The 27,254-nt window shown below is 36.8% G+C and overlaps 3 protein-coding genes and 1 long non-coding RNA gene across 4 annotated transcripts; all 4 read left to right on the top strand.

The window, feature by feature from the left end:
* The first annotated feature begins 3,959 nt into the window (after nucleotides 1-3,959).
* LOC147523578 (uncharacterized) lies at nucleotides 3,960-5,208 on the top strand. The gene is made up of 2 exons (XM_086571539.1): nucleotides 3,960-4,026; nucleotides 4,616-5,208. The coding sequence occupies exons 1-2, from the start codon at nucleotides 3,960-3,962 to the stop codon at nucleotides 5,206-5,208; spliced, it is 660 nt and encodes a 219-aa protein (XP_086427665.1).
* A 25-nt stretch (nucleotides 5,209-5,233) lies between these two features.
* On the top strand, nucleotides 5,234-16,638 carry LOC147523577 (uncharacterized). The gene is made up of 7 exons (XM_086599077.1): nucleotides 5,234-5,240; nucleotides 5,324-5,451; nucleotides 14,757-14,865; nucleotides 14,956-15,264; nucleotides 15,337-15,438; nucleotides 15,642-15,927; nucleotides 16,004-16,638. Exons 3-6 carry the CDS (start codon nucleotides 14,863-14,865, stop codon nucleotides 15,714-15,716), a joined length of 489 nt encoding a protein of 162 aa, XP_086455203.1. The 5' UTR covers nucleotides 5,234-5,240; nucleotides 5,324-5,451; nucleotides 14,757-14,862; the 3' UTR covers nucleotides 15,717-15,927; nucleotides 16,004-16,638.
* Nucleotides 16,639-17,417: 779 nt separating this feature from the next.
* Nucleotides 17,418-18,534, top strand: LOC147523576 (uncharacterized). Its single transcript, XM_086571528.1, has 6 exons — nucleotides 17,418-17,482; nucleotides 17,660-17,753; nucleotides 17,892-17,924; nucleotides 18,010-18,191; nucleotides 18,276-18,363; nucleotides 18,467-18,534. Exons 2-6 carry the CDS (start codon nucleotides 17,699-17,701, stop codon nucleotides 18,532-18,534), a joined length of 426 nt encoding a protein of 141 aa, XP_086427654.1. The 5' UTR covers nucleotides 17,418-17,482; nucleotides 17,660-17,698.
* Nucleotides 18,535-19,381: 847 nt separating this feature from the next.
* Nucleotides 19,382-20,378, top strand: LOC147523575 (uncharacterized). The gene is made up of 3 exons (XR_015196676.1): nucleotides 19,382-19,480; nucleotides 19,721-19,847; nucleotides 19,995-20,378. It is a non-coding gene; the product is annotated as an uncharacterized LOC147523575 (long non-coding RNA).
* Nucleotides 20,379-27,254: the final 6,876 nt, after the last annotated feature.

The raw sequence follows: 27,254 nt of genomic DNA, 5'->3' as shown, positions 1-27,254 counted from the left end.
GAGCCGAGTCGAGCTTAAGCTATTAGTATAACTAGACGAGTCGAGCTTGAACTTCAATATTAAGCTCGAATGCGATTTCGAGTCGAGCTTCTACATGTGCAAGTCGAGCTCGAGTATAACAAAACTCGACTCGGGTAGCTCAATGACCAGCCCTATTTAAAAGGGCATTGTCTTCACCACACACATGCATAGACAAAACCTGACAGTTGACACTGAAGTAAACCAGTGACTAATTAGTGGACTTTAGAGATGGTACCTAGTTTGGGCTTCGGTCTCAATCTCAAGCCCAATTTGAGCACTCTCAGTTTGACTGAAAAGCAAGCCCAAAATATCACCGAGATATCTGAGATATCGCCAATATATATTGTTTTTTGGGTACACGGAGATGGAAATATCCGATATATTTCAACCGAATATTAAATCTGTTTTTTATCAATATATTTTGTAATTTCTGATATAACGATATATATCAATTGATATATACAATCTATCTGATATAAATTGCTGATTTTGACTGGTATTGTTGACTTTGACCGATATATTGATGATATTGCCGATATAATCAGCGTTATTTCCGATATATCTATATACAAATCAAAATTTTAACTTGTCAAAAAAAAATAAAATAATAATATCTCTTGTATTTACGATATATCTATTGGTTTTGGATACATCGATATATTCACCGAATTCGATATTTTGGTCCTGAAAAGTATAAAACCGATGATTTTAGAGTTGTTCACTCGTGCAAGAACAGCCAACTTCTAACTGGAAATAACGGTAACCGCTTTTACTAAGCTTTAGTTATTTTTCCATTCCTTTCCCGCCGTTTTTTTTTTTTTTTATTTATTTTTTAATTTTTATGCATGGAATATTAAGAGATTTTATTGAATTTTTAGTAGTGTCTGTCAATGGTATGTTACCTGTTATACATGACGATTCGAGTAATGGGTATCGAAAAACGGTAGGGAAGAGTAAAGGGACTAATGGGGTTTTGTTAGTTTCGAAAGACTGGGAAAATAGTTTGGGGGTTGTTGAAGGAAGAGAGCGAGGTGAATGAAGGGGTTTTAGTTAGAGATGTTTTATATGCTTGTCAAGGGATTGATGGGAAATGTGTGAGGTTTGATAAGAGTTTAGATGGTTATGTTGTGTTGGATTCGATTAAAGTGCCTAGCGCGACTAGGGTTATGGTTTGGAAGTTATGTGAGTTAGGTTGGTTGTTTAAGAAAGTAAAAGGGTATGTTTCTGAGAGTATGGATAATTTTCCAGCTGCAGATGTTGGGACACTTGGACAAGCGTTTTGTGCTGCGTTGCAGGATGAGCTTTCGGAGTATTATAAGTTGTGGGCAGTGCTTGAAGCTCAGTCGATGAATCCTATTCCGATGGTTTTGGAGGTGGTGAGTTCAGGGAATTATCTTTCATTGAGGAGGTTGTCGGTTTGGTTTGCCGAGCCAATGGTTAAGATGAAATTGATGGCTGTTTTGGTTGATAGTTGTAGAGTTTTGAAAGGTGGTGCAATTCATCATCATGCTCAGCATGGGGATCCTTTGGTGCAGGAGTTTATGAGGTGGCTCCTTTGCCAAGTCTGCTTTCCACTTTTTGAAATGGTTTTTTGTGTTGGGTTTTGTAATATATATAACATTGACACTTGAAAGAATGATATATGGCACACAGGGTTTATACTTTGAGATCTATATCTATACTAGTGATGCATGGACATTCATGAATATCATGGATTGATTGTTTCTGTTTGTTCCCCTCTTTGAGGTTCAGTTCTCACTAATGTACTTCATGTCATGGTCAAAAATTTCAGTTCTATAGTGGAGTAACTCATGAAAGCTGTGGAGTAGTATTATATATAGGCGAGAAATTGATAAAGGGTTCAGGTCATACTAATGCCTTAGAGAGCATGGATAATTCTGTACAGGTAAGTGACTATTAAATTTGATAAGATGATGGGAAATCTCAATGAATACTGCAACTTATTCGTTTAGCCAAGGAAAATCAGTGCTTAAAAGCATGTAAGAATTTTCGAATTAAACGAAAATGCACACATATACACATCCTTTAGTGTAAATAAACTAATTAAGTATAGCTTCAAATGATAGATGCACTTTAGTGTCCTCTATTTTATAGAGGCTCTATACCATCCTTTTCGGAAAATTGTAATCAGGGATGCTAAATGTGGTACCATACTACATTTTTTTTTTGTCCTTCTGGATACCATGTCGGTATATGATCCTCAACTCTACTCTATCCCAGTGTAAGGCTTGTTCTCACCGCACCAATGTTCATCTCGGAAGTCAACTGGATGTGATTCTCTTTGTTCTTTATGATATGCAGACTTGATATTCTGAGCTTTTGAATTTAATGCTTACTTAGTTATGTGATTGCATTTGACGAATAGGATGAGTTGCACTTCCATATACTTGAATAGTACCCTATAACAACATCAGTAAATTATAGGAATCATAGATGAATATTTGCATAAATCTACCCTCAACAACTTCCATGGAAAGTTTTTTCCATAATAGTTATGGCAATGCCCTGCCTATGTAAAAATTTCTTCTCATTAGGTTCTTGAAGGTGTTAAAATTTTCCCATATCCTCGCTGTACATGTTCCTGTTTTGTATTAACTTGGATAGTTTGTTTTCTAGGAAAACCGTTACTCTTTAACTTCATATATTTTTTTTCTTTACCTGCTCCGCTCATGCCCACTGCTATGCAGTTATTCTAGTAAGAACTGGTTGCAGTCATGGTGCGGCTGAAGTTAGGCTGTGTGGGCATATAGTATAGACACACCGCATATTAAAATGAACTGTATTCATTTCTAACCACGGGGGTTATGTAAACTTATCCTTAGGTGCAAACTCAAAATTTACCAAGTAGCACCCTTATAAACCGATGTGGCACATCTTCTTTCCAGGAGTAATTAGTTTTTGAAATTTACTTTTTGTAAAAAAAATCAAGGGAATTTGAACACAAACAGCGAATGCTTGCTTAGACTCATAAAGAGGCAAATGAGAATGTATTTAATAAGGTTCCTGATTTGTAAACATTGCTTGGTGTTATATAGGTATGGATGTTGCAAATTGCTATCTGGATGGCAATGTTGATGCAGTAGAGTTTTGCCTGCATGATTCATTCCACCATGTTCTAGCTGCTTCTACATACACATTACAAGAAGGTGATCATCCTAATCGCTCTGGAAGCTATCACTTTTTGCTGTTGATGCTGATCAGGGCAATCTCGACTTGTTTCATCATGTGGAGACTGTTGGTATTTTTGATATAAAATGGAATCCTATCGGAGCTAATGTTGTTCCACTACTCGCTCAAGCTGATGCTGATGGCTACCTGAGAGTAAACAGTTTAGGATGTACTTTGGATAAACAACAAAATGGAGGTAATATATAGATTCAGCATCCCTTATCACATAATTTCTTTACTTCAGAATGCTTACCTTGGATTGAACTTTAGTTAAAGGTAAATTAGATGCGAAAGGCCAACGAAATTTCCACAAGCACTTTTCTATTTTCCTTACTGTTGTGAACTTGTGATACTAAGAGCTATATCAACAAAATATATGGTTTGATTTTTTTATTTCTATTATTTTTTTTGCCTCGCCTATATGTAAAGTTTATGTTAGTTTACTTCATTTTCATATGGTGATGGGTTTTGAAGGTGGAAGCAACTTTTGAATCACCACAATGATGAAATTAGGGCTGATTTAAGCCCTGATTTTCTAGGGGGGAAAGTGGATTTGGGATAAACCCTAAAATCAACACACTTTTAATCAGAAAAGAATCTGTTATTCTACAATATTCTCAATGTGTTGGGCGATATGCCTAACATTACGCAAGAAATTCTTTGGGACACAAGGATTCCAATTTGGGAAGCAAAACTGTTAAGTAACTGCTAAAGATAGAAATTAACAAAAGTAAACTAGTACTCTAATCATGTATTTCATCATAAGGTGTCTAGTCTATGCACTCCAGATTGCTAGGCATAGAGTACGTGCAAAAGGTGGGCGTGGAGCTCAGCTGTGCACACACGCCTACTTCTGCAACATGTTCATCTCCTCCATTGTAACCCGTTCCTCCCTTGTCGGCGTATGCATATGCATTTACTGTCAAGTATAATTTTGATATTAAGTATTTTGATTTAGGCATTAGTACTAGAGTAGAAGTACGCATGTGACAAACATAAACCTGTAAAAAGGTTTGATATTCCTCCTTATAGTTGTAAGCTGAAGGTTGCGAAAACTATAATCTATTGAGGCCATCTTTACTAGGCTTAAAAGCAATTGATTCTGCTCCATATTTTTCTTAAGTGTTAGCTGTTACAATAAGAATTATATCCTGCACCAACAAATGGAATAGTGATGTTTATATTTTCAAATATATTAAAATTTAAGAATTTAGTGTTTGTGCTTTGACATTATCTTTATCTGGAAAAATAAATGGAGTTAACAAATCCTTGTCTAACCATATCCTTCCAGATAATACATGTTAGCAAGAAAAGCTCAAGCTTTTATATTTCATGAAGTCAATACATTTTTAATTCAGAGAGCTCTGATTCTTTGTACTCACATTTTGCATTTTGTATTGTGCAGGGGACCTGTTGACAGAAATTGCTGGAGAAAAAGTCAGCTATTCCATGTGTCTGTGCCTGGACTGGAACCCATCAGCTACATCCATATCAGTAGGGCTTTTGGATGGCTCCGTCTCTATAATTACCGTTAGAGAGGCCCAGCTGAAAGTACAGAAAACCTGGGTAGCACATGACTTTGAGGTCTGGGCGACTTCCTTTGATACCCACCAACCCCATCTGGTGTACACTGGATCAGATGATTGTAGATTCAGTTGTTGGGATTTGCGGGAGAGTCCTTCAAGTTTGGCCTTTCAAAACAAAAAGACTCATAAGATGGGTATTTGCTGCATTGCAAAGAGTCCTGCAGATCCTAATACGCTACTTACTGGAAGCTATGATGAGTACCTAAGGGTTTGGGATGTTAGATCTATCTCTAAGCCCATAAATGAGAGTTCAATATGCTTAGGGGGAGGAGTGTGGAGAATCAAGCACCACCCTTCAATTCCAGGCCTGATATTGGCAGCCTGTATGCACAATGGATTTGCAGTTGTGAGCGCTAAAAATGATAATGTTCTATTGATGGAGACTTATGGTAAGCACAACTCTTTGGCGTAAGGAGCAGATTGGCAGAGAGGTGAAAGAGAAAGGTCTGTAGTAGCTACTTGCTCATTTTATGACCGGCTTCTTAGAGTATGGATGCCAGAGACTGGTCATGACATCAGTCCTGCAGGTTGATACAAGCCTTAGTAACCAGTGTTATGTATTGCCTGGCGCCTCTGATGAAATACTTGGTGAGGTTTATGGTTCTAGTATTCTGAACTTGGATTTGCCAATTTCATGGAAGCTCTGTTTTGTGAGGTATGTCACTTTTGTGTCACTTATACTGCTACTTCTGTTTTATATGAATGCATTCCAAGAAAAAAATAGATGAATAAATAACACAGCCCTTTAACTTGTTTAGAATTAAATGGTCGATCACAGCCTCGGCTACATAGAATCCGAGTTAATACTTCCAGGACAAACCATTGGTGGGAAAAACATGATTTTCTATTTTGGTGCCCATAATAAGACAGCTCATTGGACACGCTAGCGTGATTCCACCTACAATGTCGCCCATAGTGTGAATTTGTATTTGAGGCCATAAATCGTGTCAACTGTTTATAATGATTCCCTTTTATTCTTTTTATTTTGATAGGAGAAGGTCACCTGAGCTAATTTGTCAGTTTCATAAGTGCTTTAAGTAACTGTTTCCTGGTTCGATGAGCTCTTACATCCTCTCATGTGGTTGTTTGGGGAATAGATGGTTTTCAGAAAATTGTAAAAGAAATTGGTTACTTTGTTGAATCTTTTCTTGTACTATCGTAGAAGATTATATAAGGTGTGAGGCAGTAAAGGGTATGACGATGAATTCTTCATGTAGTTGAGCTAAATTCAGTTCAGAGTACCCAACTTTTACTTTGTTTCCCCCCACTGCCGATCAATTAAATTTATTAAACCCAGATTACATTCTCATCAAAGTTAAAGTTCGTAAATGGAATCTCTTACAGTTTATTCAATGAGTCTAAAAACTTTTGATAGACTCCCTAATGGACGAGAAAAGAGAAAACTTCTATGTCCATAATAAAGCTAAGGAGATGGATCAATTGTGTAGTAGGGAGACATAGGAGACCTAGGTTTATTGTTTCTGTTTATGGGTCCAAACTTTATATTCAATCTTGAGGAGCAATTGGTTGATAATATTTTTTTTTGCAGTGTCATAAGGTTCCCATTGTGTATCAGTCTAGTCTCTGTAGATAGGTTTGATGTTTTATTCCTTGGAATTTGGCAGTGCTTACTAACTAAGAGTCTAAGAGGTTGGGTTCGGGTTTCTCTGTAAGGAGCTATGTGGAGTTCCTAATATTTTTGTTTGCAAATATGAAATAATTTAAGAATAATATGAAATGTAAAGATCAACAACAGGATTTCATTTCCTATAGTTGATGAAATCATTTTTGCCCTTTCTCAAATTTGAAAGAAAAGCATCTAGCTGTGGATTTTCTCTTTGAAGATTTTAAAGGAGAAGGAAAGGTTGCAGTGGCAAGGAACTCTGTCGAGTTCTTCAATTTGCTGTATGAAAGTTTGGAATGATTTGGCAATAGAAACTTTGAAGATCAATTGAGCTTCATTCCCCGAGTAGAGAAAATCATTTGGTGTAGTTGTTTATCATGCGAATTTGTAAACGTTACTCTGACACATTCTGAACTAGCAGGGGAATTCAAGGACTTGGTAGGTGTTTTCAAAAACTTTGCCTTTTGAAATGGAGGCAAAGTCTTAACTGGATTTATCCCCTACGCTAGGATTTTGGTTGTGTAACATAACTTCTGCAAATTTACAGGGTAAAGAAGCACAGTATCACTATTCCAATTTTTTGAACTATAAGCTTACCTGAGGTTCTGCAGTATGAGGGTTTTGAAAGAGGGAGAAGGCTAGTGACGTTGCAAATTGCAATAGTAGAAACGTAGCTTTAGTTGAACTTTAAGAACAAGTATTTATTATCCAAGAGTTCAGGTGATCGGGAAGATTACAAACCACCGAAATAAGAGTAGTTAAAAGATTAACTTTTGCTAGAAGCACAATGCAGTTAAGGCAGGTGCCGACTAGCAAAGTCGGTAAAACTTTTGGGTGATGATACCAGAGGTCTGGGGCTCGAATCCCGCCAGCATCAAAGAGTTACTGATCTCATTTAAAACAGGCTTACCAAAAAAAAAAAAAAAAAAAACAATGCAGTTAAGAGAAACAAGGTTTCTTATTGTTTGTAAGAAGTCTCTTGTCGTGGGTAAATGTCGTAGCTGATATTTCACCCTTAATGTTTTAAATATCGAGATATCAATATAAAGGTCGATATCTCTCTATAATTGAAATATTGCAGGTATGAGCGGGAAGAAAGTGAAGAAGAAGAAGAATGGACATGCATCATCAGGTGATTGGAGTAAAGCTATTTGGAAAGGCTATATAAGGACTGATCCAGGAGAGAGTAGATCATTATCTTTTTCCCACAAAAAATATTGTAAACCAGAGAGAGAAACAGAGAGATTTGTAATCACCATTACTGATCAATAAAAGCTTAGTTTTCCTTCATCTCGAATTCAAATTCATCAAACAAACAACATAGATCCTTAGAAGAACCATCTGGCATACTACATTGGCGCTGTTTGCTCATCAAGAGAGTGGCATCAACTAGTTTGTTGATCATCATCAAGCTTTCTTTGGTGAGCGAAGTGTATCAAGGAAGTCTCTTTTTTAGGATCAGTTTTCATACTCTAGTTTCACAATGGCTCCTAAACGTGCACTAAGTAAAGCAGCAGTGAATGAGGAAAACACATCTAAGAATGAGGAAAGACGAACGAGAAGATCAGTAAGCAGAGTAAGAGATGAAATGGAAGAGATACAAGAAGAAGAAGTTTCTTTACATGCTTTATTGAGGAAATTCAATGAATTGGAGAAGCAAAATAAGGAGTTAATGGCAGAAAATAAGGCTGTCAGAGAAATGAATGAGAAGCTTACACGCCAAAAATTCTAAGAAAAAGATGGGCTGAGTTGACCTCGATCACTCCAGTGGCTAGAAAGAGCCATTTCGAAGAAGCACAATTTGTAGCGAATACAACACAGAAAGGGTTCATGAAGAGGAAGTAAAGCAAGCAGCACAACCAATCACAAAAGAAATGGTTCAAAAGATGATGTAGCGACAGTTTGGAAACAAATTATTAGAAAAGGTGTCGGCATCGGTGCGCCAACTGGCCGACGATGTTGGTCGAAACCCTCTCAAGAAGGAACTTGAACTGATGTCGTTACCCCCTCAGTTTAAAAACCCGAAGTGCAATCAGTATGACGGGACAACGGACCCCATGGATCATTTGTTCGGTTACCGACATCAATTTTCGGTATACCAAGGAACGGAGTATTGGGATTCGTTGTTATGTCGGTCATTCTCATCGAGTCTGAATGGTAAGGCGTTGAAATGGTTTTGTTCGTTGCAAGAAGGGTCAATTGCCTGTTACCGGGAAATCGAGGAAAAATTCTTGACAAATTATGGCCATCAACGAATAAAACCGAAGCAGGTATCAGCTTTATTTCATTTGAAGCAAAGTAAGCAAGAGTCGCTTAAAGATTTTCCGGCTAGATTCAAGGCAGAAACACAGTCTGTTGAAAAGCTAGACGAGGCCGAGATGACGACAATCATGGCATTTCAAACTGGTTTGGTCCCAGCATTGGATATGCATAAATACTTGTTACGCAAGGAGGTTAAAAGTCTGCAAGAATTATATGACAAAGTTGAAAGGGATATTCGAGTCGAGGAAGGGATCCAAGTAGTTACAATTCAAACTGTGCTTCAAGTATCGGACTCGGGAAAAAAGGAAAAGGATACTTGAGATCGAGGTGAGAGTTGAGAGTATTCCAAGCCAGATAAGAGGAGATCTCATGATGATTCTGCAAGATTGGAGACTCAACCTCCAGCGAAAAAGAGATATGAGAGGACATTAAAAGAAGAATTAGATCCAAAGAACTACGTGGCCATCAATACAACCCAAAAGATATTTTGAGAAGAGTGGGTAAGGAAGCTTATGTGAGACATCCACAATTTACTCCTACAAAATTGGCAGACAAGCCTTATTGCCAGTTTCATAAAGTCAAGAATCACGAAACAAACAAATGTCAGCAATTATTAAGGGAGATTGATAGGCTGATGAAGGATGGAAAACTTCGAGAATTTAGAGCTGACACTACATCATATAAGGATATTAGCAATGCCACCAATTTTTACTTACCAACACTTATTTACCGTTGCAGGCTTAGTTAACGCTTATTTAGCGTTGGATAGTGATGTAAATGTTAGTATAATTATTACAATTTCCAGAATTAATTTGTTACCCTTCTAAACCGTTGGTTATCTGTTGAAAAATTGAAGACTGGGAATACATTAGAAAGTTTTGGGAGAGGGAAACGAAAATATATCGCGCTCTTCTCTGAAAATATATGTCAAACTCTTCACTCTAATTTTCAGGATCTCATAACAACTTGAACTTTGAAGAAAAGCTAGGGTTTGCCAATGCAAGTAAAATTAAACTCTTTACTCTCTCTTTCTTCTCTTTGTTTACCCTCTCGGCCTAAATGGTTTATTCTCTTTTTGATGTTCGTCCATAGTCGCACTTGCTGCCACTGCCATTGCCACTGTTGTTGCCATTTTTAAGGTAACTACTTTCTCACCTTCCTCTTCCGTTTCTATTAGCAATGAAAAGGAGTGAGCTTTTCACAAACCTTGAAAAGGAGTGAGCTTTTCACAAAAAGAAAAAGTTTTTATTGTTTTACTGGTTTGAAGGATTTGTTTCCATCTTAGTTTTGGATGGGTTGATACTATTTCATTCATTGTTACTGCAAATTTTATAAAAAAATTTGTTTTTTTCTACTTGAAGGATCATTCTTCTGTTGCTTTATTGATGTTCATCTCTATTTCACTCTCCATCTAGGAACCAACAATTCCGAGAAGTGTTTTTCTTGCTTGAAGGTACATTTTTTAGATTAATATGATTTTGCGTAAACTGTTACAGTTCGAAAATGGCAGCAAAATATTCACTTGGCGTCCTTATATGATTGGCCAATATGATATTCATGGGGATTTAACAGGGAGTCCTTATATATTATCTATGTGTTCTATGATGTTACGTTGGACTTGATCTTCCTGGGCTTTCTCCTTATACTATGGGTCTATTATGTTTTTTCTAATTTTGCCTATGATTTGGTTGCTGAATATAGAAGTATTTGCTATTGTTAATATGAATTTGTTTGTGCACTTGTTGGCTTTTAATGCAAAAGGAGATTCCTGATGCAATTTGTTTATGCTCTTGTTGCTCTACACTTGTGGATCAATGTATACTTGTTCTATGTATCCCTAGGAGTTAATTGGTAGTGTACACACCAATTACGTAGTTAGTTAATTCCATTTATAGCTATTCTTTTAATATCATAGACTTAGCTAGAATTTCGAGAATACTAGTGCTGCTTGCTACCTAGGCCAGCTGTGCTGGACCAACTTAGAGCTTACTTTTGATGTAGTTGGAGTCAAATTTAGGATTCAACTACTTACACAAAAGCCTTAGTACTCTGTGTCTATATTCAAGGTTTGATTGTGTATTATGTTATATCAAAACGATAGATTACACAATGTGCTTGTTCAACCCCCCACATGTATGTCTCTCAGAAAGTGTGGATGAATGAATTGGACAGATTTGGAGATGTATACAAACAAAGGGTGGCTGATTTCATTCAATTTGCGACTGTGAACAACCGCGGCTCGACCACGTGTCCTTGTCCTTGTAGAGAATGTTGAAATGGAAAAAGCTTTGTGTTTGGTACAATCTCTAGACATTTGATTAGGTACGGGATGGATAAGAATTATCGTGTATGGGTTTTACATGGTGCGAACCCATGTATGCGGATCGATGGTAGAGCTGATTGATTGAAGAAAAACACCGAATTTGAAGGGCTTGGGATGGTGAATTTTGTTGATGCTTTTTATGGAGTGCATGAAATAGTTGCAGGCGATTTGAATGAGGATGAAGAAAATCATATGGGGGATTTTGAACCACCACCTGTTCTTGAACCTGATTTGGGGAAGAGGTACAATGAATACAAGAAAATGGCAGAACAAAAGCTATACCCTTCATGTGAGGCTCCTTTTACTACACTTTCGGCAATTGTTGACATTCATAACTTGAATAACTTGAAAAAAATATGGTTGGTCGGGAACTAGTGTTTCCGCGCACTTTTGTCCTTTTGAGGATATGGTTCCCGAAGGAATCACTTTGCCATCAAAGTACCACTCAGAATGAAAGCAATGCCGAAAAGATCTAGGAATGAATGCCACAAGTATCGCATGTGAGAACAATTGTATGTTATCTTTGGAAAGATGATGCTAAATTAACGGGAATGTCATTGTAAAGCACCCGGATACAAAGTGAAAGAAGGAAAGATGGGTAAGAAAGAAACAAAAGAGCGAATAAAGTTTTGAGACATTTTCCCTTGATTCCAAGGCTCAAGAGGTTGTACACTATCCCATGGATAGCTTAACGAAATGACATGGCACGACCGAAGCTACACCTTCTTGGGATCATATCGACATCCCATCGACTTAATCCGATTGAAAAACATATAAAAAGAGTTGGCCTGATTTTGCTTTCGGGAAGAGCGCGAATGTTTGGCTTGGAATTACAACCGATGGTTTCAATCCCCGTGGAATACAATCCACTAGCTACAGTTGTTGGCCTATTTACTTGGTACCTTATAATCTCCCCCCTTCTTTATGTATGAAACTAGAGTTCCAAATGATGTGTTTGCTGATACCTGGGCGGAAGGCACCGGGTCAAGATATCGACGTTTTTCTTCAGCCATTGTATGAAGAGTTGGAACAGTTGTGGAAGGAAAGGGTGTTGGCTTATGACATGCATAAAAAACAGCAGTTTTACCTTGAGAGCTATGCTAATGTGGGGTATTCATGATTTTTCTGCTTTTGAAAACTTAGCGGACTGCATAACACATAGTTATAAAGCATGTCCGATTTGTTCATATAACACTGAATCGATATATTTTGAACATGCAAAGAAGATTGTTTACACAAACTATCGCCCCTTTCTTCCGTTGGGTCACCCGTTTCGGTCAGGCAAATACTTGGGACTTAAGACTGAAGAGTTGAATATTGCTCCACTAAGGTTAAGTGGAGAAAAATTTATGTAGCAGGTGGGTCATATCAAGTATAAGCCGGGTAAAATTCCAACAGGTAGCAAAAGAAGCACATCTGATGTGAATTTGGGTAATAGTGTAGATGATGAAGATGTTCAAGTTATAGAGGTTTGGTATAAAAGGTCTATTTTTTTGGGATATGCCCTATTGGCCCACTCATAAATCCCGACATGTTGTTGATGTGATGCATACTGAGAAAAATGTTGTGGAACATCTACTAAATTACATCCTAGACAAGAAAGACAAGTTAAAGGATACAATAGGTGTGCGAGAAAATGTGAGGAAGATGCGAATTCATAGTGGTCAGTGGATGCAATCAGACCCAGTCACAGGGAAACCAATAAAACCGAAGGCTCCATTTGTCTTAACTAAAGACGAGAAGTTAAACTTCTGCAAAATTTTGAAGGACTTGAAGCTTTCTTCTGGTTTCTCATCAAATCTGAGCAACATTATCACTTTAAATCCACCTAGTTTGCTCGTAATGAAATCACATGACTATCATGTCATTATGTAATATTTGCTACCTGTATTGCTTCAACATGCTTTTCCTAAACATCGTGACCTGCGAAGAGCTATTAATCAGATGAGCTTATTCTTCAACTTGTGCTCTAAAGTCTTAGTCCGGCAACATATCCAAGAGGCCAAGTACATGGTTGCAGAAGCATTGTGCATGCTTGAAAAATATTTTCCACTATCGTTTTTTGATATCAACATCCACCTCATGGTGCATTTGGCTGATGAAGCGCTACTTTGAATGGTATGTAAATTACTTTTACCTTAATATCTTCTTTAGCTTTTTCTATAATTGGATTTTAAAAATTGAAAGTGTATACTTAAATTTCTTATTCTAATAGGGCGATGAAAGAGTGTAAAAATATTCCCAGCAATAAACGATATGTTGAAGGGTCCATTGCAGAGTTAGTATATTGTTTCCGAGTCAGTTAGGTATACTATAGAGTATATGCCCAATTCACGGGATGGAAATCATAAATCGAAGCGTGTGGCCTTTCTGGATGAAGAAGGCGAGTATAGTGATGAAGGGACTTTGCTCGATGGTAAAACTGTGACCTTATGTGTTAAACTTAACAATGGATTCAAATACGTAGATGGGTCCTGTAATCCTATTTCGACTAGACGTCGAAAAACTTGATGATTACTACAGGTGTGTTTTTTTTGACACATTTGGTTTCTAAACCCACTTTAGTACTCTACATTAAAATACTCATGCGTAATTGCATGAACGATTTGTAGTGAATACCACTCCTTTCAATCTCATGGTAGAGGAAAAGGGGTTGCAAAGTCAGAAGTGTAGATAGAAACAGATTTCATTGTCTGGTTATATAACAAGGTATTGTTTAATTCATTAATTAGTTAAATAGGAAATCTGAAGTTAGTAATATTAGCTTTCTAACTATCGTCTTTTTACAGTTATTGGCTGCAAACGATACCAAGAGTGACGTAAGGGGATTAGTTGAAGGACCATTGCACCAAGCTAAAACGTATATAAAGTACCGCATCAATGGTTTTGTCTTTTCTACTAGTCGCATGATGAAACAGTTGCCACACAAGATAGTGGTGTTTGCATGGAGGCAATCACTTCATTTACGTCAAGTAGGAAAGACAAAAATCCAGTAGATGCATCGACGAAGTGGTATGGATGGGGTTATTGAACAAATATTAGAATTTTGGACTATCTGGACTTTCAACAAGTAGTCTTTTATTGCAATTGGGTGAGGGCGGAGGACAAAACCAATAGCTGCAAGCTCTGTCCAGACTCTAATTTGGTGTTGGTCAATCTTAATAAGATGAAAAGTGTTGATCAGTACTTTGATGAGCTGGTTATTCTTGCTTCCGAAGCTAGTCAAGTGTTTTACTCGAAGGACTTGAAAATTCCTAATTGGTCGGTAGTCATCCATTCACCGAGGCAATTGACGTGTGGAGTTGACTCACTAGATGTACCAACTGTTTTCCAATCTACCCTTGAGGACTAACCTAATTTGAAGCCTTTGATAAAGTGTTTAACCTGATTGTAATTGTTGTAGTTTCCAAACTATGATGCAATTTTTTGCTTTAAAGTTTCCAGTCTTAATATGTATGATATTGTGTATATTATTATTATTATTCATTTTGTTTGTTATGTATCTCTCTGGGGTTTATTAAATTGGTGGTATGTGTGATAAGGTAATGAAATACTTTTGTTTGGATTGAATTGTGTATATACTTTTATTTATTCTTCTTTCTCACCTTTCATGATTATATTTTTCAGTACCAGACTACTAATAGACTATTTTGCAATATATGTTAGGCGACATGCAAGAATCAGAAAATGTTAGGAAGTTACTTGTATTGATTGATATTAATGGTGTTGTCGTTGGTGATAATGCCTCCAGATGGAATACTCGTGCTGGTAGTCTCATTCGAGCTCGTATCCCAGTTAGTTACACTGATTGGAGGCTTGTACATCATGACTTCAAGGATAAGGTTTGGAATGCCTTAATGGTAAGATTTACCTCTGATTTTTTTTTAATACATACTAGACATTTTGAGTTCTAGCTTCATTCACATTACTATATAACTTGTGTTTTACAGCGTGAATTTGAAGTTACAAATGTTGATCAAGCACTAGCTCGTTCACATGCAGAAAAAAACTTTTGTACTAAGTTTAGATATGGAAAATGGGTCTTGAGAAAAAATATATTGAGTAAGTTTGAGACCTTGGAAGAACAAATCGCCGCATGCCCAGCTGGCATTGATCCAAATCATTGGGAACAGTTTGTACTATATGAGAACACTCCTGAAGTGATGGCAAGAAATGCGAAGAATGGTGAGAATATAAAACTGAATGATTCTCGACATACACTTGGGTGGGATATGTATGCCAACATGTTGCATAAAATGGTAGGTGTCTTTTCATAAACTTTTAAATTTTGATCACGATATGCTAACAATTATTTACCAATGTACATGTAGAATAAAAAAAATCCTAACAAGATACACGGACGGGTAGACAGCTGGAAAGTAGGACATGAATGTCGTAATAAAACTGTTTTGGAGAGCGCTCGAGCCCGTTATGTGAGTTTGCATTTCACTTGAGTTCCAACTATAATTTTGTTAAGTCTTTGGCATAGTATTTCCCTTTGTAAATGATGCACGAACTAGTGTGCAGGCTGTTAGTTCGTTACTTTGTTATTATAGACAATTTTTTCTCGACTGATTTACTTTAAGTTTGTACTAACTTGTTAGTTTTGAAGTAATTTCTATGGAAAACACTATAGGAATTGGTGGAGGCTGCTCAAAAGAAAAGAAAAAATGCAACTTCAAGTGGGAGAGGGCCGTGCAACTCATCTTGATTTTGATAATGACGAATTGACCGAAGTCTTAGGAGCGGACAAAAGGAGTAGGACTCGTGGAATCAGCTTTAACCTCTCTAAGAAGCAATTAAAACGTACAAGTATTGCGAAGGTGATGTTAGCACAAGCAAGGTCTTCATCAAATTTTGAATTTAAGGGTGAAATGAGTGAGATGAAGTCCTCCATAGCTAGAGTTGAGGGTGTGTTGATGGTGAGTTTGCCTTAAATATAAAACTTATTGCTTTCATCATATATATAAATCTTAGTTTTGTCATTCATTTTGTCAGGATATGCTTAAGCTTGTAACCAACAATGGAATGTTGAATAGTCAACCGCCGTGTGGGGATACAACACCCGGAACCAATGTTGGTTCCGATTCAGTTTGCCGTCCGTCTCAACAGAATTTAATGAATATGTTTGAATCTATGAACCCTCATGTGAACCTTCCTGCTGAAACGTTGAGTCCACCTCTTAAGGTTACCCTATTAGGTAGAGATGGTGTTCTAGTTGCTAGGGGATATGTTATGACAACCACCGCTAATATTTGTCATGGCAGAGATGTCCTTAGAGGGGAGAAAAAGATCTACATCCAGGAAGTTTTGGTTCCCAATGCTCCTATTTATGATGGACCTCAATTTGGCTGTTTGGAACTTAGTGATTTTGTTGAAGGGGGGCCTTTGATTTGGCTTGAATCAAGGTTGCAGTATGAGTAATCTATTGTGTGGGATATGCAAACTTCATCTATTTTGGTTTTTTGAGTATGTTTTTTGTAAGTAATGGTAAAAGCCTTTTGCAAGATGTAAGAATGACATAACGAACTTGTGCACTATAGCTTGTTATGATGGTTATGATGGTATGATGGCTAGATGGTTTATAAGAATGTTTATTGTCTGAATGTTATATTATGAAAGTTTTTTGGTTTTTTGCAAGTTGAAGAGATAACAACCCGTTTTTAACTCTGCCAGTGCAAAGTAATGAAAGTCTTTGCGCTGCCGGTCCCAAGCCCGGATAAAGGAGGGAGAATAGTGGAACTTTGGAATGAGTGTTGCTGTCATGGTAAGAGTAGGTATGAAATTCTGGCTAGATGGTATTAATTTCTCTACTCATTCCAGCTCTATTTTTCTGTTTTGCTGTATTTGTTTTTGTAGTCAGTAGTGAATTTGCTAATTTTTCATTTTGGAAAAAAAAAAACCAAATCTTTTTTGTTTGTGACATTTGTTTGACCTCAAGTGAACTTGGGTGTGTTAGAAAATGACTAATTATTGACCAATTATAGTCTTTTCAAGCAATTAGTGATGAGGGAGAGTGAATTGTATGTGGTGCCAACTAGCAAAGTCGGTAACTTTGGGTGATGATATCATAGGTCTGGGGCTCAAACCCTGCCAGCATCAAAGAGTTACTGATCTCATTTAAAACAGGCTTGCCAAAAAAAAAAAAAAAAAAATTTGTATGTGGTAAACATAATTTAGGTGTGTTAGAAAATGCTTAATGTATTGCCTGGGAAATAGTTTTTGTTTGCTATTGGAATAAGGCCACTAAGTTGAACATACACCGTTTGATTAGTGAGAAAAAGAGCTCCTTGTTTATATATTTTGTTGTGGTGTTGGAACCAGTTTCTTTTTGCTATCTTTTTTCATTGGATAACATCTACTTGGTTTCTTTGATTGATCTGAGACTCAGTAGGTTTTCACCACTCGGATCGAGCCACGTAAGAGACATCGGGTTCTGTTGAAGTTGGAGAGGTGTTCTTGGACATAAAGGAAAAGGTAAATGCCACCTTATTTTACTGATTTTATATCTTTCCGTATGGAAGAATAGTAGAATAATAATGATTGTATTTCACCATGGGGGACTTGGTCACTCATTGATCATCTATTCATCCCTCTATTTTTAAACATGTATCTAAAACATTTTCTTTTTGGCAATCAAAAAACGTTCCTCAGCAGCCAGTCCAATCCCCAAACCCTTTCAAAAAAGAAAGAATGGAACTTAAAGCAGGACTATTAGCACTTATCACTAGTGCTGCATCAGGAATCGGTAAAGCAATTAGTTTAGCACTAGCAAAAAAAGGAATATATATAACAATCCTGGATTTCTCCGAACGGAGAGGGAAAGAAGTTGCTTCAGAGATTGCCAAGTTTCATCATAATACTAACTTAAATTTTCATCCATTAGCTATTTTCGTCAAATGTGACATCACTAATACAAGTAAGAGAATGTTTATTTCATTTATTTACATATGGTGAATATATATATTTATTATAACGTGAGGTAATAATTGGTAATGGTACAGGAGAAGTGGCGGCTGCTTTTGAGAAGCATTTGGAAACATATGGAGGATTGGATATATGTATTAATTGTGCTGGTATAAGTACTCCTATATCATTTTATGATGATAAAACTGATGGTACTAGTTCTTGGAGACATGCTGTTAATGTTAACTTGGTTGCTGTTATTGACTGCACTCAGCGTGCGGTATGGGTCTTGTTTTTCTTATTACAAATTTATCAATGTATTAGACATTATATAAGCCATATTCGATTTTTGTTCCATGTGCAGATACAAGCCATGCTAGGGGGTGATTATAAACATGGCGCCCGGCCGGGACTTTATCCGATGCTTCGGACCTATATACTCGGCTCCAAAGGTGTGTTTTCTTTTATTTTGCTTAGTTGCTATTCACTTGTGAATGCATACTTGTACTTTTTCTGCTGCCTGATGCGTTGTTCCTTGGTATGGTAATACCATAGGTGGTGTGGTGTTATTTACTAGATCACTTCTTCTGTACAAACGTCAAGAAATGCCTTTTTACGAGTGAAATCAGTTTCTGGTCAACTCGTTCGCTTTTCATTTTAAATTTGTATTCAACTTGTAGGAATTGAATTCTGGTTCAGCATAATCAGCATGCTATTGAGTAAATAATAGTATCTCTTCTGCTTCTTATCTGTTGCTCGCGACAAGCCTCCGTTTTGTAATTGTTTGAATTTCACACGATCTAATTACTCCATCTGTTGTTATCTTTCTTTGTTGGATACCAGAAATGTTTACATATGCTATAATGACATTGTTATGGCATGTGCTCTCATTTTTTTCATCTTCTTTTCAAAAACATACCAAACAGATTTTACAGACTAGAGCTATGCTACACATTTGTCTTGATAGGCGTTAATTGTTACCCTACGTTGATCCCCCTTCTCCTCCCAAATCATCTTTATAAGTTGAATAATAAATGATCTAAACTAATTTTCCATTTTTCTTTGATCTCTTGACATTTTGGTGATGCTTGTATTTCTGTAATTCATGGTATTCTGAGGAAAAAGAAAAGAAGAATCTCAGATGCCATAAGCAGATGTAGAGTTGTTGGTCTTAACCAGGCTGTTACCCTCCTATCTAACAATTGGTGTTACTTATATTTGGGAAAAAGTACAGTTGCATAAAGAATTTGTGGGTGATGCTCATGTGCAGAGTTCGATATTAATTACCCATTTCAATATTTTCATCCCTATCTCTATAAAAGAGTTGAATTGGTGATAACTGGACTTGTGGATAGGTTTGCTCCTAATTTGTCTAGGTGCTTTTGAGCTTATACAAGATGAGCGTAGAGCTGGTGCATGTTTATGGATCACGAACCTTGAGAGGCATGGAGTATTGGCCTACACACCAATGAAGAAGCCAAGTACCGAACTAAAATGACCAAATGCAAGAAAAGTATACTCAAACATAGAAAATTTTTATATTCAAATCCCTCAGAGTTATGAGAAGACGTAAGTAAAACCACTGAACCTTGTTTGCTTTGTCCAACTTTATCTTTTCTCTTTCTAAAGTCTCATCATATTGTTCGCGACATACTATCCATAGAGGGTTAATTATGACCGGTTAGTTAAGCATGGCACTTTAGTTTAGAATCTGTTTCATGCCATTGATATTTCATTTCAACTTTTGGCTTCAGTCCATTTATGGCATTGTATGGTTGATTGTCGACTTATTTTGGTTTTGCTGGCTAGGGTTGTTCACACTCTGAGCCATAGTTTTCGAAGTGCAACTAGCATTGTGCGCACTTCGTTAAAATTACCGATTGAACCACATCATGTCCTTGTCAAAGTCATTTATGCTGGTGTAAATGCTAGTGATGTAAGTTTCTTGATTCCTACCTCATGGTACATATTATTCTTTATTGACATTGGCTCATGATTTTAATTTTTGTTTTCGTTCTAAGGTATTTGGCTTCTAAAATGATTATTTTTCTTATTAACATAAATATGTGTTGGTAAATTTCAGCTCCGGTCGTTATTTTGGTGGCAGTGACCAAGAACTGTTCTCACGTCTACCATTTGATGCTGGTTTTGAGGTGTTGTATAGTGTTAAAACCATATATTTCTAGCTAAAGCAATAATATTAGATACCCAATGGTTAGTCTTATGGAACTGGTGAGCTTGGTTCTCAAACACAACCATGAAAGCAATCAAGAACTTCAAGTGCATACTCTGTTTATTTATCTTATTAAAAAAAAACATTGTCTATACAGCTTGAGGGTTTTGCATTCAGTATTACACACTCTGGAAAGTTTTTTTAGAGTATTACACACTTCTGTTACTTTTAATCCTCTCGGTGTGCTGAAATAGGTGCTTCAGTTGATGAGTTAAAATGACACATTTTGCGGTACGTGGGGACCGATTCTTTGCATTAGGTGATTGAGCCATCGACTTGAAAGTAGGAATCCTGCCGCGATTATGACTTTTGGAAGTTATTCGAATTCATGATGGTACACCTTTTTACGGTCAATGAAAAGGATATCGTACTTGTTTTAGAAAAATTAACAAATAAATCACTTTAGTCTGTGTGTTGTAGTTTACCATCTATGAGAGGAAACTAAAGGAGCCGACAAGAATTGTTTGCTTTTGTTATTTCGATTTTGAGGAAGAGGATAAAATCACCCCTGTGCAACCATTGCAGCTCTCCTCCAAGTGTCTATGGTTAGGTTGCTTCTTTGGTGGGTCTGCAACTTGTCACATTATTCATAAAAGTTTCAAACTCACTTGATCAACAACGAGATACTGCTGCAAAGATAGTTAAACAATGAAAAGAACGAGGACATGATGCACAAATTATTTACTGGGTGAGGATTCTCTTGATACTATACTACAATAGGTATGTATATATCTGAACTTTTTCCTAAGAAGTCGCTTGTGTTTTGAAGGTTGTTTGTGCATATGTACCAGGAGCTGGCTTTCTCCCTACGACGAATATACCACTACGACGAATCAGCCCAGACCAAATTCCAGAAAGAAAAACCGTGGACAAATGACCCACATTATTTCAAACGTGTCAAAATATCGGCACTTGCTTTGTTAAAGATGGTTGTTCATCGCGAGATCCGGTGGGAATATTGAGATAATGGGTTTAATGCAAGGGAAAACGGATGGGGAAGCTATTATTGTTATGGATGCTTTTGCTTTACTGTTGAAGGGATTTGAAACTAGAGTTAATGCTCAAGCTGATGCTTATGAGTATATGGTTGATTATTCACGACTAATAAAAGGTATATATATATATATATATATTTTGCCAATTAAAAGATTACTACTTGTTTGCCTTTTCCTCATTTGGTTAATCTTAAGATACATACTTGTTTTTATGTTAGGCGGGCGAATCGGAGAATGTTGTGGGTTGGTATCATTCGTGATCCGGGATATGGGTGTTGGTTATCCGGTATTGATGTTTCGATTTCGGATGCTTAATCAGCAATTTCAGGGAACCATTTTTAGCTGTTGTTATTGATCCAACCAGGACTGTTTCTGCTGGGAAAGTTGAAATGGGTGCTTTTAGGACTTATCTGAAGGGTACAAGCCTCCGGTGAACTGTTTGAGTATCGGACTATTCCTTTGAATAAGAATGAAGACTTTGGTGTGCATTGCAAACAGGTGTACCTTTTTATTTCCTTTTCCAATTTTATTGTGATATTTTTTTTTGTGAACGTGATAGTAATAGGCAGTCAGAGTAGTAAGAGGCCAGTATTTGTATAGTGGTGTAGGTATGTTACTACAAGACTTTGTCTGTGGACTTTGCATCTAAGATGAATGATACAACATTGTAGTTATTTGTGGGTAATTGGAGTATTTTATGTAATGATTGCCAGTCAAATTTACTATGTTGGTGATGTTTTTTGATGTGAATGCTTATGTTGTTGCAGTATTATTCATAATAAGTTAGGAATCTTTTGTATAAGAATTCATGATTTTTGTATATGGTGCAAGAGGGGGTGTCTTTTTGTAGATTTAGCTGGTTGCTATAAAATATGAGATTATAATTTTTTTATCAGCAACCCATCAACAACGGTTCATAACCGTTACAAATAAATATGCGGGAACAAACTGAAATTTCAGTGAGATATTAGCTAACAACTTTGCAATGCTTAAGAAACGTTGGTAATATTTTTAACAAATTACTAATGTTCACAAAGCGTTGGTGAAATCAAAAAGCGTTGCTAAAGTTTTAAATTTGTGTATGAAATCGGTATAAATAAGCATTACAAATAAATATTGTAACGTTTAATAACCGTTGGAAAATTTGGTTTGCAATGCTTTATAATCGTTGCAAACATTTCTAACACCCCCACGCCTTATTTGCAACGCATTTTAAGCGTTGCGAAAATTATTAGTAACGGTTTTTTGCCGTTAGTAATAACCTGTTATGGTGTAGTATGATGCTCAACCAGAAGTCATAACTACAATACATGAGAAACCGTTGGGAGTCATTAACATGATTTATAAAGGGGTCATACCTCATAAGAAGATCATTCGAGACAAAATCAGGAAAATTTCAACAGTAAGGGAGGTTCTTGAAGTCAATATTGAGCCCATTCGGTAAATCCTAATCTGGTATCGACCAACATTCCAGGAGCAATAATATTTGTTCCAGAAGACTTATTGAAGGTTATGCTGTCTCATGACAATGCCTTATTAATCACTTTGCGCATTTCAGGATATGATGTACAAAAGATCTTAGTGGACTGTGGTAGTTATGTGAATATTTTGTTCTGGAAAGCATTCACCGGCATTGGTCTGGACAAGACTCATTTAAAAGCACCACAGTTCAACCTTTATGGTTTTAACGGAAGCTCTACAAAGCTAGCTGGGGAGATCAAGCTACCAATGTGAGTTTGACCGCAAACGATAATGACAAAATTTGTTGTTATCAAACATCGTTCACATCCCAATGCAATCTTAATTTGGTAGAAAGTGGATTCATGATATGTGTGTAGTTCCAAGTACCTTCTATCAAGTAATCAAGTTCCCAACTGCTTATGGTCTACATGAGATAAGAGGAGACCAATTTGAATCAGAAAAATGCAATTTTGACACGGTAAAGGGTATGATGAAGGAAAAGAAACAAGACACTGGGGGTGTCTTGGAAAGCTCTAGTTCGTTAGCAGTTAAAGAAAACTTTACCTGCCTATACCGATGTGAGGCAGATAAAGGAGCAGGTAAAGTTTACACGAGCTAAAACAAAATGAAGAGACATGGGTAAGAAAAACAATAGAGGCAGTGGAAAATGTTAATATTGGCACGGGAAAGAATGATCGTCATACATTCATTGGCACTGAGATGCCTTTGACAATAAGAGATGAATTGATGGTTTTCTTAAAAGAAAATATTGATGTTTTCGTTTGGTTGATGTCGGATCTCACCGGTATCGATCTAGCTATTTGTTCACATAAACTGAATATGGAAGAGAATGCAACTCCTATCCATCAGAAGCATCGGAAGGTTAGGCCAATCAATGTACGAAGAAGCGGTGCAAGCCGAAATACAGAAGATGCTTGATAATGGAATAATTAAAGAGGTAGATCATTCTGAATGGGTCGCCAATATCGTAGTGGTGCCCAAAAAGGATGGGAAAGTGCGAATCTGTATCGATTTGACTGATGTGAATAAAAAATGCCCCAAAGATCATTATCCGATGCCAAGGATATAGATGAGTTGGTGGATCGGACAGTTGGGTTCGAGTTAATTAGCTTCTGTGATGGATATTCTGTATATTTTCAGATTCTAATGGCCATTTTAGATCAACTCAAACCGGCGTTCGTTGTAAATGGAGGAATATATTGCTTTATCAGAATGTTTTTTTTGTTTGAAAAATGCAGGAGCCACTTATCAAAGGTTGGTGGAAAGGATGTTCAAAAAGCTGATAAAGTGAATCATCGAGGTGTATATCGATGATATGGTTATAAAATCTATGAAAGCTATCGACCATGTGAAAGATCTCGATAACGTATTTCGGATATTGAGGGAATTTAACATGAAGCTTAACCCTGAGAAATGTACTTTCAGTGTTAGTTTAGGAAAATTCTTGGGATATATTGTCACCAAGCGAGGTATCGATGCTAATCCAGATCAGATATGGGCACTTCAGCAAATACCATCACCAACGAGAAGGAAGCAGATACAACGATTAACAGGAAGAATAGCGGCCCTCAATAGATTCATTTCACGAACTTCAGATCGCTGTAAGCCACTTTTCAAGTTGTTTAAGAAGAATACTAAGTTTTGTTGGAATGAAGAATGTGAAGATGCATTTTTTGAATTAAAGAAGTATCTGCAAGAGATGCCAACACTTACAAAACCAGATGAGGGTGAAAACTTGCTTCTCTATCTCACCGTATCGGAATTTGCCATAAGTTCGGTGTTGGTGAAGGTTGAAAATGGAGTTGAAATACCAATATATTTTCAAAGTAAAACAATGCTTGAGGCAGAGACACAGTATTCGATACTGGAAAAGTACGCTCTAGTGCTTTTATTTTCATCTCAGAGGTTGAAGCCATATTTTCAATCATACTCTGTGATTGTTATGACAAATCTCCCACTAAAGCAGACTCTTGCGAAGATGGTTAAGTTAGGAAGGATGTCGAAATGGTCAGTATTGATAAATGAGTTTAGTGTCGAATATCGAAATAGGGTATCGGAGAAGAGTCAAGTGTTGGCAGACTTTCGTGCAGATTTTCCATGTGAAGATGCTAATTGGGGAATGGAAGAAGAGGAATTTTCGACGCTGCAAGAGCCTGAGAATATTATTGATGAAGATTATCCATAGGCTGAAGCAAATGGGTGGAGACTGTTTGTTGATGGATCATCAAGGATTAAGGGATGTGGCATCGGAGTGGTATTAGTCACACCCGATAATCAAAGGCTCAAAACAACAATTACTTTGGGTTTCCATACATCTAACAATGAGGCAAAATATGAGGCATTAATAGCAGGTCTGGAAATGGCCAAATCTCTCAAAGTAAAAGACTTATCAATCTTTAGTGATTCACATCTTGTCGTCAGCCAAATTAATGGATGATATTCAGCAAAGTGTGAAAACATGGTGGATTACTTGAGTTTCATAAAGACCAAGCTCAGATATTTTAATAAGATAAGGCTTCAACATCTCAACAAAAACGAGAAAACAGGCACACCGATGCTCTGGCTTATGTTGCAGCAATGTTGGAAAACACCGAGGGGCGCATCTTACATATCGGAGTTCAACAAAGGCCAAACATCGATATCGATGAAGCAGAAATTATGGAAATCGACACGCTAGGGCGTTATGGATGGAAGTATATATATCATTCTTATCCAATGATAAATTACCTGAGGACAAAAACGAAGCAAGAAGGGTTAAGTCAGGCGCTCAAAGATATGTTTTACTTGATAATGAACTATATAGGAAAAATCCAGGATATCCGCATATGAAATGTGTATCATCTACAAACGTGCATTTAATCATTGCTGAACTCCACGAAGGAGAATGTGGAAATCATTCAGCTGGAAGATGATTAGCAAATAAAATAACAAGGCAAAGTTATTTTTGGCCTCAGATGCGAAGATATTGTCTTCGATATGCTAAAAAGTGTACAATGCCAAATACATGGAAAAACTATACATGTTCCAGTTGAGGAATTACACTGCGTCTCGAATCCGTGGCCTTTTGCTCTATGGGGAATGGATATTGTCGATCCTTTAGTACCTGGAAGAGGTAAAAGACGATTCATGCTCGTTGTCACAAACTACTTCACCAAATGGGTAGAAGCCATAGCATTACAACATATAAAAGAGCAAGATGTAATTAACTTTCTTTTCCAAAGAGTAATCTACTGATATGGGTTGCCCTATGCTATCATATCAGATAGCGGACCCCAATTCGAAGGAGAACGACACCATGTACTGCTACTGGAGAATCTCCTTTCACTCTAGCGTATGGTATGGAGGCAGTAACTCCAGCAGAAATGGTGGTAGCTACATCCATAACTAAAGTCCTTATGAATGGACATAATGAGGATGTAATGGCAGCAAAAGTACTGAATCTCGAAGAAAAATGAGATGAAGCCAGGATAAAGTTGGATACATATCATCGACAACTCAGAAAAACCTTCAACAAGAAAGTAAGAGAAAGACATTTTCAAGAAGGTGATCTGGATTTGAAGATGGTAACTCAAGCTACCAAGGAAAAAATGGGCTGGTAAATTAGCAGCTAGTTGGGAAGGCCCTTACATCATTCACAAGGTTGGAATCAATGGAGCTTATTACTTAAAAACAGCTGAAGGTGTAATATTACCAAAGTCTCAAAATGTAAGTAATTTGAAAATATTTTATCAATAAAGAATATGTTGGTTCATTGTCATTATGTATGCTTCAAAGTAGTTCATTGTCAATAAAGAATATATTTGTTCATTGTCATTATGTATGTTCAAACTTTCCAAATTATAATATTCATGCCAATATCTAAGTATACTGGTATCGGTGGAATACCATGTCAATATTCATTTCATTTATCAAACGTTCGACACCATGTCAAAGATAAAAACTCCTGGGATTTGTAGCGTCGAGCTTGATCCAGGTCAAAGATGAAAACTCCTGGGATCTGTAGCGTTGAGCTCGATCCAGGTCAAAGATGAACACTCCTGGGATCTATAGCGTCGAGCTCGATCCAGGTCAAAGACAAAAAATTATGGTATCTATAGCGCTGAGCTCGATACCAGGTAAATATAAAGAAAATTTGTAGCACTGAGCTTGATACCAGGTAAATATAAAGAAAATCCTGGGATCTGTAGTGTCGAGCTTGATCCAGGTCAAAGATAAAAACTCCTGGGATCTGTAGCGTCGAGCTCAATTCAGGTCAAAGATGAAAACTCCTAGGATCTGTAGCATCGACTTCGATCCAGGTCAAAAATAAAAACTCGTTGATATTTGGAACTTTATCTCAATACCAGGCTGATAGCGAAAAATCCAGGTATTTTATACACCAAGTGATACTATTTGTCTATTATGGTAGTATCGAAATATAAGTTTTCTTTTCAAATTAAAATATGTTAAGTACCAATTGATACTATTTGTCTGTTATAGTAGTATCAAAATCGAAGATTTCTTTTCAAATTAAATATGTTAAGTACTAATTGATACTATTTGTCTATTATGGTAGTATCGAAATCGAAGATTTCTTTTCAAATTAAAACATGTTAAGTACCAATTGATACTATTTGTGTTAGTATCTAAATCG

This window comes from Coptis chinensis, chromosome 1 (genome assembly GCF_015680905.1).
Source record: "Coptis chinensis isolate HL-2020 chromosome 1, ASM1568090v1, whole genome shotgun sequence".
NCBI classification, from domain to species: Eukaryota; Viridiplantae; Streptophyta; class Magnoliopsida; order Ranunculales; family Ranunculaceae; genus Coptis; species Coptis chinensis.
This window is presented reverse-complemented; position numbering and strand designations above follow the sequence as displayed.